The following is a 15,277-nucleotide window of genomic DNA, read 5'->3' as shown; positions in this document are numbered from 1 at the left end:
AATCTCATCCCCTGCTTCTCATATGATAGATGCTGATGCAGATTTTTAAGGCAAATGTTGCATTCTGTGTGGAATACTTTCTGGCTTGTAAGCAAATTACTCATTATACATATTTCAAGCAGTGAGACATAGTAAAAAGGACCAAGACCAAAAAGAATAGAGGTAGCACAAAGAATTGTTTGCTCCCTCTCTAGAGTTCAAGCCTCCAGACCCTGGGCCTTGCTGGTCTTGTATTTTGAATTGGATGATATAAAAATGCTTCATTTTCAGGTTTTGAGTACCAAAACACATTTGGCCTGGTTCCCCCAGTGTGTGGCTCTACTCTAGAGTTATATTACTCCATGCACAGCAGGGGTAAGATGCTATTCTGAGTGAATATTGTTGTGCATACATGGTTGCCAATGCTTGCATTTCTACAACAGGTCTAGGGCACCACTGAAGGTGGCCTGTAGCACCTCCATATGTTTTCTTCTTAATGTTTTGTTTTCTGAAAAGACTGACCTGCTTGACAATCCAAAATTCAGCAACAACGTACCTTTCTGTGCTATACACTAGTGAAGCACAGCTCCTGCAACAGCACCTTACTGGCAAGCTGGTCTAGAAATTGAACTTCTCCAACCTGGTAGTAGTTACCATTAGCAAGTAAATTCATATGTGAATCCTTAGCCTTCTAAAGCAGAGTCACTGCCAACAGCCTTTTAACTTCAAGAAGCCCAGAATTTGAACCATACTCTTTTCAGCTAGTGTTTTTCAGCCTGCTGATAGCAGACCGTGATTTGTACATCAAAAGATAATCCCTGAGGCTGTAGTAAACAGTATTTTTAACCCTTTTTACACTAGTCCTTTGTATTCCCCAAAAAGGGGGGCTGTGGCTGGTGCTAAAAACAAGTAAGATCCCATTTGGAGACTAACATAACTTTTATTTGGTTGCAAGTGAAATCTGTGACTTGCTCTAACCCAGCCAACAGATCTTTTGTTGTTTGAGTGGTCTTCTGGTTAAAGAGCTTCGAAGCACTGATTTGGCCAGCTGCTCAGTGCCCTGAAGCCACTGTCCAGGGATGCACTGTCACCTTCACTAGGTTGTCTCAAAGGCTGAGATGAGTGGAAGTTGCTGAGTGTTGCACAGGTTCTGCTTTGCTCTCTGTCAGAAAGGGGAACTGAAGTCTCAGCTGTAGGCCCCGAGAGACTTCAGCATTTGTGAACAAGCAGCAGTAAAGGATGTTTTGTTTTGTTTTAGCTTTTGTTATTAGAGTGGTTTCATGCTCAGATTTTCAGGAGGTACCATCTCAGAAATGCACTAGTTGGTGCATTTGCACTAATTGGTGCCCTCAGGGAGCCATTTGCATGCAGGAGGGAGCAGAGGACAACAAGGATTTCCTCATCTGTTGAAGTCCAGTCACTTGGGATTGTGGGAAACCACATCACATAAATTGACTAAACTCAGCGTATTATTAATCAATTCTGCCTGTCCCCCCTCAACGTTATTGTTAACACATACCTCCAAGCACAGAGGAATCCTTGATCTCACCTAACAGCCTGATTTTGCCATGCGTCTCGTGGAGAAGGAGGGCGATGTAGTCCCGTCATGTTACAGGCCTGTTCTTCAGCTTTTGTTGTTGCGACCCTTTTCTCCTTTGCCTCGCCGAGCTATCCACAAGTGAATTAACTTTTAGGATATATCTTTTGTTCTGACCTATCTTGAACTTTAGCCTGGATTTACCATACCACACTCCTGCCTGCCCTTAGCCTCTTGAGGAGCATTTATTGTGTTCAGGAGAGTTTTAAGATTTATTTATTTATTTATTTTAGTGACTAGAAGATACTGCGTCAGTATGGTTTGAAGCTATTTTATGTGTTGCTTCTCTCCAGCTGGCTGAATGCCCTTTCTCTTCCCCCCTTCCCTTTTACATGGCAGTGCACACAAAGATGAGTGATGGAGTGTCACCAGTGCGTTGTCAATGGCTGGAGTAGATTAATGGGCAAGAAACACCAGCCTGTTCCCCTTCATGTGTGATTGTTTGAAGGCGGGCTCATATTTTAACAGAAATGATGTCCTGCTTCTCTGGATTCCCCCAATCAGGAATTGAAGGATGGGATTTGTATCTGAGATTGAAAGGTACCAGCTGCAAAGAACCAGTTTATTACTTGGGACAACTGCCTGCCTTCCACTTGACCAACAGTACTTGCACTGAAGCCTGTTCAGTCAGGCTGCTGCCCTCTTTATGGATGTGGATCTGTTCCAGCAGTTAACATTTACACCTCTGTTTCTCTGTATTTGCAGGCACAACTAGTTATGGCATAGACCAAATGGCTGGAAGATCTGTGGTCTGTTACTGGCTTTTCCACTTGGGTGACACTGGGCAATTTGCCTGTTCTCCAAGGAATGAGCATGTATGACCCAGAGCACCTCATAGCCTTTGGAAAGGCTTTTTTGGTGGTGGGCCTTGGTCACAAGTTCAGCTTTGATGTGTGCCTCAATTCCCAGGCTGCAAAGCAGGGATAGCAGTATGGTAATTTCCAATGTTGCACTCCCCATGATTTGTTTTGTAGCAGAAGTGCTAGGAATGCGATTTATAAGAGAAATTAATCAAAGACTGGTTTGAATCCTGGCTGGGGAGAAATAATGAGACCCAGAGTATGATTGTTTCCGGGCTTTTCTTGAAGGTAGACATTGCCAGCATTTCATAATCAGCTATTCTGGTCCAAACAGATACTTCAGCATTGTTATTTGTAGTCCCCAGTAGTGGTCTCCATTAAAAGGTTTGAATGTGGCAAGAATTATCTTTCACACCAGCCTGTCTGTGCCTACCAGAAGCATACACCTGGCTGTCATAAACCCCTGTTCCAGGGGCTAGATGGAGCCCATTTTTCTGATTATCCAGGGAACAGCTGTTCTTCCAAGTTCATTCTCTTTTCAGTGGTTCTCAAGCCTGTGTCCAGCCAGCTAAAAGGTGCATTTAAATGCCTCTTAAAGCAGGTGCATTTTCTTTTCATATGTAGCTAGAAATCAAAGCTGCTGTTCATTTTCTTGTAGGATCTTAACAAGCAAAATAATAATGAATGTACTCCTTACCTGTCTGGTAAGAAGTGATTACCTGTGGTTTGCTGATCCAGCCCAGCGCTCTGCCTGCTTTTCTCTCTTGTCATGACAAAGGTCTTTGCTTTGTGCAGATGTAGACATTTTCTTTGATAGAGACTTGTGACAGATGCTGTGTAGTTAAAAGAGATTGCTGAACATAACTGCTCCCGCCTTTATGTTCTCAGAGTTCATCTCTGGAGTATGTTCAGAGGTTTGAGGGGGTTTCGAGTGAGTTTTTTTCTGCTTTGGGTGCACTCTCTAGGGAGACACATCCTGTGGTTTTACATGTACAAAACTTTGCCTTGTTTTAGGCAGTGTGATACGCCCCCTGAAATCTGAATCTAATTGAGAGAACTGATACTGTGTTTGTTTACCTGACATTTCAGTCCCTTCCTTCTTGGGTTTGTGACAGTTTGGTTTTAGGTCATGATTGTTCTGGCCAGTATGCAGCAATTTGTCTTTTTACTGTCTGCAGCCATTTCCTCACTGTAGGAGATGGCGTCTGCCTTTGTAAGGCAGGTTACATTTAAGTTTTGTATTTGTTGCCCTAATGAATTCTTCCTAGACAGAATACTGGAAGGAAAGAGGAAGAAACAAACTCCCTAATACATGCCCATGCTTGATACTGGCAAAACTTGTACAGTTTGCAGGCTGGGTGCATTTTGCAGCCAGGCCAAGGGTCTCTGAGTCACGATGTGTGGGCCATGAACAGCCTCATCTTCTATGCTAACTAAAGCCTATATAGCTGGGAGAGCTTCTTGCTCTTTGGCAATTTGTATTCATTTGTTCTCCAAGAAAATAAGGCTTCAGGGAGGACTTTTACTAAGCACCTTAGAGATATTGCTGTGCACTGGCTCAGTGTACAGTTTATGTGCCTCCCCTCTCTGTTTTTCATTGGGACAGCAGTGGGTTGGCTACTTGGAGCCTGCTTTCCGTGGGATTGTGTAACCATTAATGATTTGTTATTGTGTCTGGGAGCCACTGTGCTGCAGGACTTTGTTCTAATGGTGCTTGCAGCAGAAAGAACTAATTTGACTAACTTTATCAATTCCAGTTTGGTTTAAGTTTGCTCATTAGTAATTTAACGCAAGATGCTTCAGCTGAAGAGGCCATGTCAGGATAAGGAAGAGCAGAGGGAAAGTGCCAGGAATCATTAGTGTTTATTAACCACTGCACTCATCAATCTTGACTAAGAGCACAGCCCATTCGTTCTGGACTGGTGGACTGAGATACAGAAATATCAGTAGCAGTGGAAAATTCTTCTTTTCAGGTCAGTCTGTAATGGACAGGCATTCAGACAACACCCCCATCGCCAGATGGTATCAGCCTTTTAAGATGGTCTCCTCACAGACCAGCCTGAACTGAGAGAGCTCAGCAGCCTTGCGGAAGGAAGAAGCCCTGCCCCTAGCCCTAGTATCAATTAACAAATACAGTATTTTCATCCCCAGTAAACATGACTGAAAGGTCAAGTATTGTTATGAAGGGGGGTTTTAATTGCTTTTCAAATTATTAAATGATTAATACTTATATGCTTTGCTGGATCAGGTCTGGCACTTTGTGCTGGCAGCATGTACATCTCACAGCCATTCTTGAACCATTCAAATGGAAAGGCTTCTTTTTTTCTGTTTAGACAAAGAGTTTAATAACCAATTTCAGCGACTGCAAGGCATCGAGCTGGTGACTCAAAGCTCTGACCTGTGAATCAGGGCTGAATGAATGCTTCCAAAAGGTTGGAGGAGGGAACAGTACTACATTTGCCAGGTTTCTAATGAGAAATATGACCCCTGCCCAGACCAGTTGTGGTCATTAAGGATTGCATTTCACTTTGAGATGCGTTTTCTTGCATCCTACCCAAATTGCAACTTGAGTAGTTACATTCTGCTCACTAAAATATCCCTGTGGTTTAATTGGAGAAGTTATGTTTCCCTTCCCCTCTAAAAACCTTCCTTGTACAATGTTGTGGTGCTGTCATAATATGTGCTGTATAATCCATAGATGTGAAAGTCTTAGAAGTTGCTAGCTTTCTACAGTGACAATTAGGGTAAAAGTGGCATCTTGGGAAGCCCGTTCAGCCCCATTGGAGGCTCTTGCCACCCTTGCAAGGCACGTGACAAACACTGTCACACTGCAGAGGCAGCAGGTTTGCATTAACTTTGCACATGTGTAAATCGCTGCACAGCTCAAAGCATTGAGTGTCTGGTCCTAGGCGTAAGGTCTCTTGCCATGAGCATGTTAGACTTAGTATTATGATGGCACTGCCTGGAAACAAGTAATAATTCTAAAACATGGCATGGATGTTGAGACAGATTGTATGTGTCATGACGTTTTGTGGATAAGATTTAGGTATTTTATGGGGAAAGGGCTTTATTGGATGACACTCAGTGATAGAGGGGATGGAAAGAGATTGCAGTTTAATTAAAACTGTAATCCCAAGTTTGACAATTTTTCTTGCCAGGTCAGCAGCCTGCATGTTCTGTTGGTGATTCCTGTGAATTAAATGGGCTGACAGTCGTCAGCTTCTTTGGAAATGCCTGTAAATCCAGCTAAAAATTAGCAAACATCAATATGTTTCAGAGCAGCTTTGAGTAGGGCGATGTCATGCAGTAGTTTTCCATCAGTGTACATAGAGGAGCCTTTCGTAAGCACCAATTTAGGCCACTGCTGCCAGTGCTCAAATACAAATGAAAAAACCTTCTTCTGCAGTAGGAAGTCACATTTACTGTCCCGTGCTGCTGAAATCCATTGCCATGTTCCTGTTTTGCAGGTAGTTAAACAGTGTTGCCACAAGGGTAGTACTCACCTTCCACCAGCCATGAGGCTTCCTCTGCTTTGTGCCTCCATGATGCTGATGAGTCTGTCCCAGTGCCGGGCTGTCAGCTTCCCTGAAGATGAGGACCCTATTAATGTTGTTGACTACCACTGTAAGTACCGTGCAAATGGTGCTAGCCACTATGGAAAAGGTTTTAATGTTTGGGTTTTTTTACTTGGGAAGTTAGAAAAAAGAAGTCTGCTTCCTTCCAGATTGCAATGTGTTTACTGGCTTGTATCTTTAATAGAACACTTCATCATTTTCTTTAAAAAGCAATCAGAAATACAGCAATAACTTCAGGAAAAAGAACATTTGCTGACATTAGCCATCTTTTTCTCATTTATATTCAAGACATTACTCAAGGAATTTAGTTTAAACCCTTCTACACCTAGTATATACAGCTAATCAATGCCATATATTGATTCTTTAGCTCTATAATCCTGAGTGATGGTGTAGCCCATTTTTACTTGCAGATTCAAGGCAATATCCAGTATTTAGAGGACGCCCTTCAGGCAATGAATCTCAGCACAGGCTGGACTTCCAACTGATGTTGAAAATTCGAGACACACTTTATATCGCTGGCAGGTAATTTTCCTTCACTCAGTTCATTAGATAAAAATTCTTTTCTCTTCTGGTTTTGCATTTATGTGTAAAATTCATTTAGAAAAATCTGCAGAATAAGATAAAAATTAGAATTGGGGAAGGACTTCCCAGAGAAATACACCATATCTATGGCCAGGGCATGAAAATTGGATTTGAAGGCTGCAGTTATTGTAGTTATGCTAAAACCAGTGATCAAATACTCTTTTCCCCTCTTTTATATTATTGCCCTGACGAAAACCTCTCCTGATCATTTTAAACTTGAACTGACACATTGGGATGTAGGAAGTGAGGATAGCACACTTGAATATTTACAGTCCGGGTTAGTCTTCAACAGAATGGAAAGACAGAGGTGGATGACTGGACACTGCGGTGCTGTCTAAGGACCATGCCAATAAAAATCAGCCACCCCAAGTTGCCCGTGACCAACCTTCTCCAACTGGTAGTAGACACAGAAAATCCATAAGCATTTTGTAAAGTTTCTGGTCTAACAAAACACTCTATTTTAGAGGTAGTATATCAAAAATAAGGCTAGTGAATTAATGAATTTACTTGTCTTTCTACTTTCTGCAAACAGGGACCAAGTTTACACTGTAAACTTAAATGAAGTTCCAAAATCGGAAGTTAGCCCAAGCAAGGTGAGTAGATACAGGAGCTGGCAAGGGAGAGGTATTTCCTTTGGGTGTAATTCCTTTTTTGTATAAAGGAAATCAAATGTTCTTTTCTGGTTTGCTTCAACAGAAATTAACATGGAGGTCCAGGCAGCAGGACCGAGAGAACTGTGCTATGAAAGGCAAACATAAAGTGAGTTTAGCATATAACAGTATAGAAAAACAACATTAATATGTATTGTGAAGTCTGCAATTAATACATCTTACTCTCTTTTCAGGATGAATGCCATAACTTCATTAAAGTCTTTGTTCCAAGAAATGATGAGATGGTGTTTGTCTGTGGAACAAATGCATTTAACCCTATGTGCAGATACTATCGGGTAAGAATATTGAAACCGTCATTAATCCATTACTGGGTTTGTTTGCACTAATCATGCTATAGCAAATACATCCAGTGTGATTGGAGAGTGCTTCAAGGTGAAATAAAACCAGACAGAAGCCAATGTGCTGAATTAAGTGTGGTGAAAAGACAGTGTTATGCTATTGTGCCAGTGTACAAAATAGAAATGACACTATCACGCATTTATTTTTCTTCTCTAGCTGAATACCTTGGAGTATGATGGGGAGGAAATTAGTGGTTTGGCAAGATGCCCATTTGATGCCAGACAAACCAATGTCGCCCTCTTTGCTGGTAAGAACTTTTGCTTGTAATGAGTCTAAATGATTAATGACACCAAAGGAGCCAGAGGGCTTTTAAAGTGAGCACAGGAAAGCTAAAGGTGTCATGGTGCCCCTGCTTTTAGATTTTTTTTTTAAAGGGCTTCCAAAGGATTAGAAGCTGAGCTGCTAATAAATAGGTTACAGCAATTTGGGGCAGAGTGGCAGTAAAGAAATGGGGAAAAATACAGGCTAGTCAGAATTCTGTAGATTATGGAAGGCCTCTTAATACCATGTTCTCAACTTCTGTTTTAGATGGAAAATTGTATTCGGCAACGGTAGCAGATTTCCTGGCAAGTGATGCTGTTATTTATCGCAGCATGGGGGATGGATCTGCCCTAAGAACAATAAAGTATGATTCCAAATGGATAAAAGGTAATTTGGGGGAGTATTTTCGCATACACATGGCGAATGTCATTTCAGTGGTGCAGAGGGTGAGTGTGCTTTACACGTATGTTACAATGTCAGCATAATGCGGCTTTCAGTAGAGTGTGATTACAATAAAAAAGCAGTTTAATACCAATGAAGGCAAATTCTTCTTAAATACATCAATGAATGAATCTGCAGTAACAAAATACCTCAGCTGAAATGCAATTTCTGTGAGCCCTTTTTACAGTCCATTAGCCAACATTAAAGACTTCAAGCCCATTTAAGCTCCAGTGCACCCATATTTGTATATCCTGAAGTGTCTGGAAGGCTGGAGCTCATATTAGCTGATATGGAGCTGTGGAGAAGCTGCCAAGTCACACAGTATAGTCAGTGTTATATGCCCATTGAGAATTTCTTTGGAGTAACTTTCTCCTTGCTCTTTCTTACAGAACCGCACTTCCTCCATGCCATAGAATACGGGAACTATGTTTATTTCTTCTTCCGAGAAATTGCTGTAGAGCACAATAATTTAGGCAAGGTGGGTATTGTCACAGCAAGCTGTCAGGTAGCCATGAGTCGTAGCAGGATGAGGCCATTCTAAAGTAGCATCAGTAACAAGCACAGATTACAATATGAAGTAGGGACTAGTACAAAGTCCACAGTTATCCCATCGTTTTAATTTAAGGGAGTGTGGGAAAAATAAATAGAACAGTGTATTCTTCAACCAAAAAGGTGTTTCTGTTCTGTCTGCCTCGCTGGTAGGCAAGATCATGGCAGGTATCTTCTAGTGTTGCTGTTGCCTTAACACTTGTTGCAAGTAATGGAAAATCCAAGGGGGGTTTTTTCATGCTTGTTAAAGAAACAAAAGAAAACAGTACAAAAGAAGAGTTTCAAAGACGTTGCTCTAATGTCCCTGCGTATTGAATAATTCAGTCATGCCAGTACAGAGTATAATACACATGCTTCACCATGGAAGGATATTCTATAATAAATTATTAAATCCTTTACACATGGTTAATCAAAGTCTTTAAGTCTCATGAACAATATGATTTTGAAGGGGGAAAAAAGCTGCAGAGCTGCATTTGTTTGGTGATACATTAAGATGCCTGTGCACTGTGAGCTAAACATCCTTTCTGTGCAGATAAATGGCAGCTTCTTAACAAAATTATCTTTGGTTTATTAACAGCTCAGCAACAAGCACTGTTTTCCTTGCTTCTCTCAAGGCTTTCTCCCTTTTCCATTTTACTTTTTTTTTGCCCTTGACAGGCTGTGTATTCCCGTGTGGCACGAATATGCAAAAATGACATGGGGGGGTCCCAAAGAGTCCTGGAGAAACACTGGACATCCTTCCTGAAAGCTCGGCTCAACTGCTCAGTTCCCGGGGATTCATTCTTCTACTTTGATGTTCTGCAGTCTATCACAGACATAATAGAAATCAATGGAGTCCCCACGGTTGTTGGTGTATTCACCACACAGCTTAACAGGTGAGCGATGAGCAGCCTGACATCAAAGGTAGCTCTCTGGTTCTCTCTTACCCTGAGATTGGTGCCATTGTAGTCTGAGCTCTTGCAACTATTTGTCTAATTTTACAGCATCCCTGGTTCAGCAGTGTGTGCTTTCAGCATGGATGATATTGAGAAAGTCTTCAAAGGGAGATTTAAAGAACAAAAGACTCCTGACTCTGTTTGGACAGCTGTACCTGAAGACAAAGTACCAAAGCCAAGGTAAAACATTCTTACTCATGATGCTGTAATATTGTCCTTGTAAAGAGCTACCTTAAATCAGCTGCACTCTTGAGTGTCTTGTCAGGTGAGAACCAAAGCAGAGCTTAACACTTCAGCCATAAGGATGCTCATTAGCAGGCTGCCTTCTCTCATTAACCAAAATACCAAGAGGAAAACAATGTTGTTCTCCTTTCAGACCTGGCTGCTGTGCAAAACATGGCCTAGCAGAGGCTTACAAAACCTCCATTGATTTCCCAGACGAAACCCTCTCATTCATCAAATCTCATCCTTTGATGGATTCGGCTGTTCCCTCAGTCATTGAGGAGCCCTGGTTTACCAAAACACGTGTCAGGTATGACACTGTTCAAAATAACGCATGTGAAAAGGAAAACAAGAAAGTGTGCTCTTAATGATGTGCCTTTTGCTCTTGATAGATACAGATTGACAGCAATTGCTGTAGACCATGCTGCTGGACCCTACCAGAACTACACAGTCATATTTGTTGGCTCCGAAGCAGGAGTAGTACTTAAAATCTTGGCAAAGACCAGGCCGTTCTCTTTGAATGACAGTGTATTGCTGGAAGAGATTGAAGCATATAATCATGCAAAGTAAGTATTACCAGGACGCCAAAGCTCTTCATCTAGTCCTTGGTACCTAGCTAAAAGAAATTATGGTAAATGAAAACCAACTCCCTGTCACCAACATCACCACTTGTTTGTCATTTCACAGTGTTCCTTATGTTGAATAACCTGAAAATAGTTGGTCACTTGCCATCTTGCATGGGTTGAGTGAACAACCTAATTCTACTCCAGTGACATCAGTGATACAGTCTAATTCTCCTGTAAATAGATACACTTCTTCCTGAATATGAAACATCAGAACTACCTGCTGCAGTAAAAAGAAATGATGTGAGCTTATCTTGAGGGTTTCTCAAGGGTGACCAATAATGTATAAACTACATCTAATCATTGTAAACTTGTTTATTCTGGTGCAAAGAATTTAGGAATGGAAGCATTCCTGTTAGTCTCTACAGGTGTCCAGTGCAGGACTCCTGTTCTGCTCTGTGGAGATATTTATACCAACTGAGAGAACAAAGAGAAGGGATTTGGATTTTTTTCCTACATAGTTCAGCAAACATGTCACCTAGTTGTCAATAGGAGCCAGAAGCTGTCATTTGATAACCCACAGGTTTGTTTAAAAATCACTCTGCAAAGGCTAAGAAGGTACGTGTGTGTGTGTGTGTGTGTGTGTGTGTGTATATATATATATATATATAAAGTCTGTTCAGTATGTACAGACAGTAAATAAAACGTTCACAGTGTAAGTGCTGCACAAAGTACTACAGTTACTAAAATAATGGCCTCCCATTATTTTTGCTGGGCAGGTGTAATGCTGAGAGCGAGGAGGACAGAAGAGTCATTGCTCTTCAGTTGGATAGAGACCACCATGCTCTGTTCGTGGCGTTCTCCAGCTGCGTCATTAGAATTCCTCTGAGTCGGTGTGAGCGTCACGGGTCATGTAAAAAGTACGGCCCCGTTCCTGAACTCCCCCTTAAAGGAAGGGCACCAACATCTCTTGGGAAGGAAGTAAAAAATGCATGATTTTTTGGGGTTTTTCTTTTGCAAGGGCATGTATTGCTTCACGGGACCCATACTGTGGCTGGTTAGACCATGATGAGGCATGTGGAAGAGTGACACCAGGCATGCTGTAAGTACTTCTTTCCAAATTAGCCCAGCGCCTCCATATGCTTTATAGACCACATGAGCTCTTATCCTATGCCTGTTCCCTTGCACTCACTTAATAAATCTGCATTTTTTTAAGATGGTTTTGCAGTGTATGGCATATGTAAGAGAACAGAACACTAAAGTCTGACCCAGTTCTGCAGCCTCTAGGTGAAAACTTGCTTTCAGGGTGAGGTTTACATGTGTGAGGGAAGACAAACAGACCTGTAGAAGAGCATTGGAAGCAGGAAGGAAAGAAATTGCTGCCTGCAAACCTGAGCAGCTCAGAGGGGACAACACAGTCTCCCCTCCCAGGCGTGCTCGCAGCCAGGGCACAGTCAATTGCAAATATGAAAGCACAGGATTCACAGTGGGAAGAGAGTAAGATTTGCCTCCATGCTGGAGCTTGGGTGATATATATGCATACCAAAGGCATTTTGCACAAATCAAGTCTGTAATATACAGTGCATTAGCAGCTGTATCTTAAAAAGAGGCCTTTGTAGCAGGCCAGTGCAAACTAGTATAATTGGATGGTTGTATCTAAACCCAAGAGCATGCCCAATATAGAAGACATGATGAAATTGCTGAAAAAGGGGAATTTATTTTTTTCCATTATTATTTATTTCCTGGCATAAGCACATTATATAGAGTTTTAAAGCCTTGTTATAACTGACTTGTGTATTTTGTAAAACACTTTTTTGGGCCATACAGTAGCTCTTGTTTTTGTTGCCATTTGCTGCTTCCAGAAAAAGAAAAAAAAATCACCCTTTGTTTCCCTGCTGATACTGTTAATTGCAGGTTCTCTTTGTTTGTTTCATACAACCACAGCACCGGAGGATACATACAAGATGTCGAATATGGCAACACAGTCCAGCTTGGGGACTGCCACGGTAAGGCACAGTCGTTGCTGCTCCTCTGCGATGTCTCGACAGTAGTCTCTGGCCACACCTCACTCTGGATGTTAAATTTGTAATGAGCTTTCCAGTAAGATGATGAACACATCACTGTGACTGTTCACAGAGCTGAGCTTTTTGGTCCTGGGTGGCAGAGTTTTGTCTTTCCTTTGCCAATTTACAGCTATTTGGGGTCTGCAGCAAAGTACTGAAGAATTTATTTTTGTAAGCAGTAATACTTTAGTTCCTATTTTCCATTACTCAGGTTTGAGATCTTTTGCTTTCTTTTTGTTACTTTTTACTGATTACTTGTTCCTTTAATTCTTTTAGAAATTTTGGCTACTACAGCTACACCAGATTACAAAATATTTGGCGACCCAACATCTGGTTAGTTTTTTTTAATTTTTTTGAATTAATGACCTTTACTTTCCTTCAGTTCAGCATTTTCAGCCCTTTTTTCCTTCCTTTTGCACAGTTGGCAATCCTCCATTTTTGTGCTTTTACTCATGTTCCCACTGATGGTAAAGATAGTCAGACTCTTCTCACTCAGCACTTCACCCTGTGTAGCTGCATGTTAACAGCTCATTATTTATTGGGACATCTTTTATTAAAGAGCCTGATTAACATAGATGACATCTTCACTGCTCGAAAGTCCACTAAGCTTTACTCTTTATCCCCAGCCATGCATTTGTGAATGCCCCTATTGGTCATCTCTAGTAGATGAATGGCAGAATTTCATCATCTTCCTCCTTACCTCTCCTTTCCTCTTTGCCTTTGTTCCCAGCAAGCTTTTTGCACAAATACACATTTCCTACAATGTGTATTTCTATATTTTTGAAATGTTTTAAGTAGCTTATGCTAATGGAAAAAATTTAACATCACAAACTGTAGCTGAATGAGGACTTGAGTAGACAAAGGTGGCTTAGAAAAATCCTTATGCATTATTGTCAGATGGACTTTCACATCCTTTTCTCCTTCAGTGGTTTTTCAAATGGTGTTTTCACCGTCAGACCCTGGTGTGAAGGGAGGTGGGACCCAGTGCTCTTCCACTGAACTCAAAAAGCAGAACCTGTGTTGACTTCAACAGGAGAGAGACTCAACCCTTATTTTCCAGTCTTTACTCCTTGGAATTTGGGTCTCTGCTTTCAAACCAAGGCCACGTTTCTGACTGACAAATATGAAAACAATCTATTCATACGTTAAATTGGTAAGAGTGCAACAAGAACGCTGTTTTGGATTCTGATATTTGCACTTCTGTAACTTGACAAGAAGTAATGTTTGAGACAAATATTTTCCAGATATATTTACCCATAATGTAAGGTAGAGACTCACTTAGGAAAGCAAAACAAACCAAAACTGTGTTGTATGGAAATGCTGCCTTGCTTGCATGAGTGTTTATCAGCTGAATTTTCAAAGTGATATTTTAGGACACAGATACAACTGAGCCTTATTTTCAAGTCCTGAGTGAGCGTGCTTTTGAAGTACATTTCTCAGTCAGATCTTGAGCCATAGACATTCATGCCTAAACCTGCTAGGACAGTGAACACAAAATACTTGAGTGTGCAAAGCACACTTTGGATTGTAACCCCAATTTGATGTGTTTCCTCCTCATGTGCATTTTCACATAGGCTGTGGTGGTTCTGTTCAGCAAATGTACTACAGAGAAGCCAGAATCTATGCAACATTGTTCCTTAGGAACCATTACAAAACAGGGGTTAAAACATTCCTTTCATCCCCACCTGTAGAAATGGCTCATTCAGCAGTTCCTGGTATACCCTAATAGTGCTACTGGAGCCGATCTGGTTTCTCAGGTGTAACCTGTCAGGAGTGTGGATCTTTCCAAGTAACTTTTTTTTTTTTTATTGATGTTTAAAAGGCAGCCAAGTGTGTTGTCTCCAGTGAGGAACATTGCAATTAAGTAGAATAAGTTGTGCTTTTCACCTGCACCAGTTGCTTACTTTAACTTTTGCACTGCTTTCATGTTTGACTTCTGGCTTTTTTGGCTAGCAGCTGTTGATGTTTTAATGTATTTTTTTTGCTTTGAATCAATTGATTTTAATCAGCCTTCTGTACCTCTGCAGAGTGTAGGGGGTCACATTTTGCTCTGACTTGTAACTCCCTTTACATACTGTCTCCAGCTATAGCTTAGATGTGCCATGAAACACATTAATAAAAATCTGTTTGCCACCACAGACATGAAGTTCTCCTCAGCTTCCATTACCACAATGGCAAGTATCCCAGTTATATCACCCAAAGTGATTGGTTCCTGGAAACCTAAAGTGACTGGCTCTCGGAAATTTGTAGTTCAAGATGACCCAAACACTTCTGATTATTCTGATCCATTATCAGGTGTCCCAAAGGGTAAGGCCTTACCAGGGAATACATTGCAGCTGAATGGAAACCTGATAGTCTCAGCATTGTCTAAGGCTTAAATGTAACAGCCATGATTGTTAGGCTATATTTTACACCCATTTCCTGTGAATATGCAGACAGTGCAATCATGTTTTTCATATGTACTTACCTGGTGTACAAAGTGCTGCTTAGAGCTTATAATGGGAAATACAGGTAATAAGCTCAGCCTTTTATTCCTGGGGTGCTCCAAAGCTCCCATTAAAATCAGTAGGAGTTCTGGATGCATTAAAAAAAATTACATTCAAGACTTCTCTGCAGCTCTAGTGGTTGGTTGCAAACCAGTCTCATTTGGATGAGACTGTTGGTGCTCATGAATGGTTGCTTGCAAGAGCTTAAGGAGGA

The 15,277-nt window shown here is 41.2% G+C and overlaps 1 protein-coding gene across 11 annotated transcripts in view; it reads left to right on the top strand.

Annotated features, from left to right (window-relative positions):
• SEMA6D (semaphorin 6D) overlaps positions 1 to 15,277 on the top strand; it is a 564,219-nt gene that overhangs the window by 543,584 nt on the left and 5,358 nt on the right. For 5 of the 11 annotated variants that reach the window (XM_030498697.1, XM_030498698.1, XM_030498699.1 and 2 more), the window contains 17 exons: positions 5,844 to 6,000; positions 6,362 to 6,473; positions 7,066 to 7,126; positions 7,230 to 7,292; positions 7,378 to 7,479; positions 7,700 to 7,790; positions 8,072 to 8,191; positions 8,635 to 8,723; positions 9,452 to 9,669; positions 9,778 to 9,909; positions 10,106 to 10,261; positions 10,344 to 10,517; positions 11,294 to 11,434; positions 11,536 to 11,616; positions 12,429 to 12,520; positions 12,854 to 12,910; positions 14,717 to 14,884. In XM_030498697.1, the coding sequence (XP_030354557.1) occupies positions 5,892 to 6,000; positions 6,362 to 6,473; positions 7,066 to 7,126; positions 7,230 to 7,292; positions 7,378 to 7,479; positions 7,700 to 7,790; positions 8,072 to 8,191; positions 8,635 to 8,723; positions 9,452 to 9,669; positions 9,778 to 9,909; positions 10,106 to 10,261; positions 10,344 to 10,517; positions 11,294 to 11,434; positions 11,536 to 11,616; positions 12,429 to 12,520; positions 12,854 to 12,910; positions 14,717 to 14,884 (1,966 nt within the window). In that variant the 5' untranslated portion in view covers positions 5,844 to 5,891. Of the gene's footprint in view, positions 1 to 4,330; positions 4,350 to 5,843; positions 6,001 to 6,361; positions 6,474 to 7,065; positions 7,127 to 7,229; positions 7,293 to 7,377; positions 7,480 to 7,699; positions 7,791 to 8,071; positions 8,192 to 8,634; positions 8,724 to 9,451; positions 9,670 to 9,777; positions 9,910 to 10,105; positions 10,262 to 10,343; positions 10,518 to 11,293; positions 11,435 to 11,535; positions 11,617 to 12,428; positions 12,521 to 12,853; positions 12,911 to 14,716; positions 14,885 to 15,277 lie in introns of those variants that run through there. The other 6 variants (XM_030498701.1, XM_030498691.1, XM_030498694.1 and 3 more) reach the window with 6 other exon arrangements.

The sequence above is a fragment of the Strigops habroptila genome, chromosome 9, assembly GCF_004027225.2.
Source record: "Strigops habroptila isolate Jane chromosome 9, bStrHab1.2.pri, whole genome shotgun sequence".
Taxonomy (NCBI): Eukaryota; Metazoa; Chordata; class Aves; order Psittaciformes; family Psittacidae; genus Strigops; species Strigops habroptila.
The sequence above is the reverse complement of the archived record's forward strand: the minus strand, read 5'-3'. Positions and strand labels throughout refer to the sequence as shown.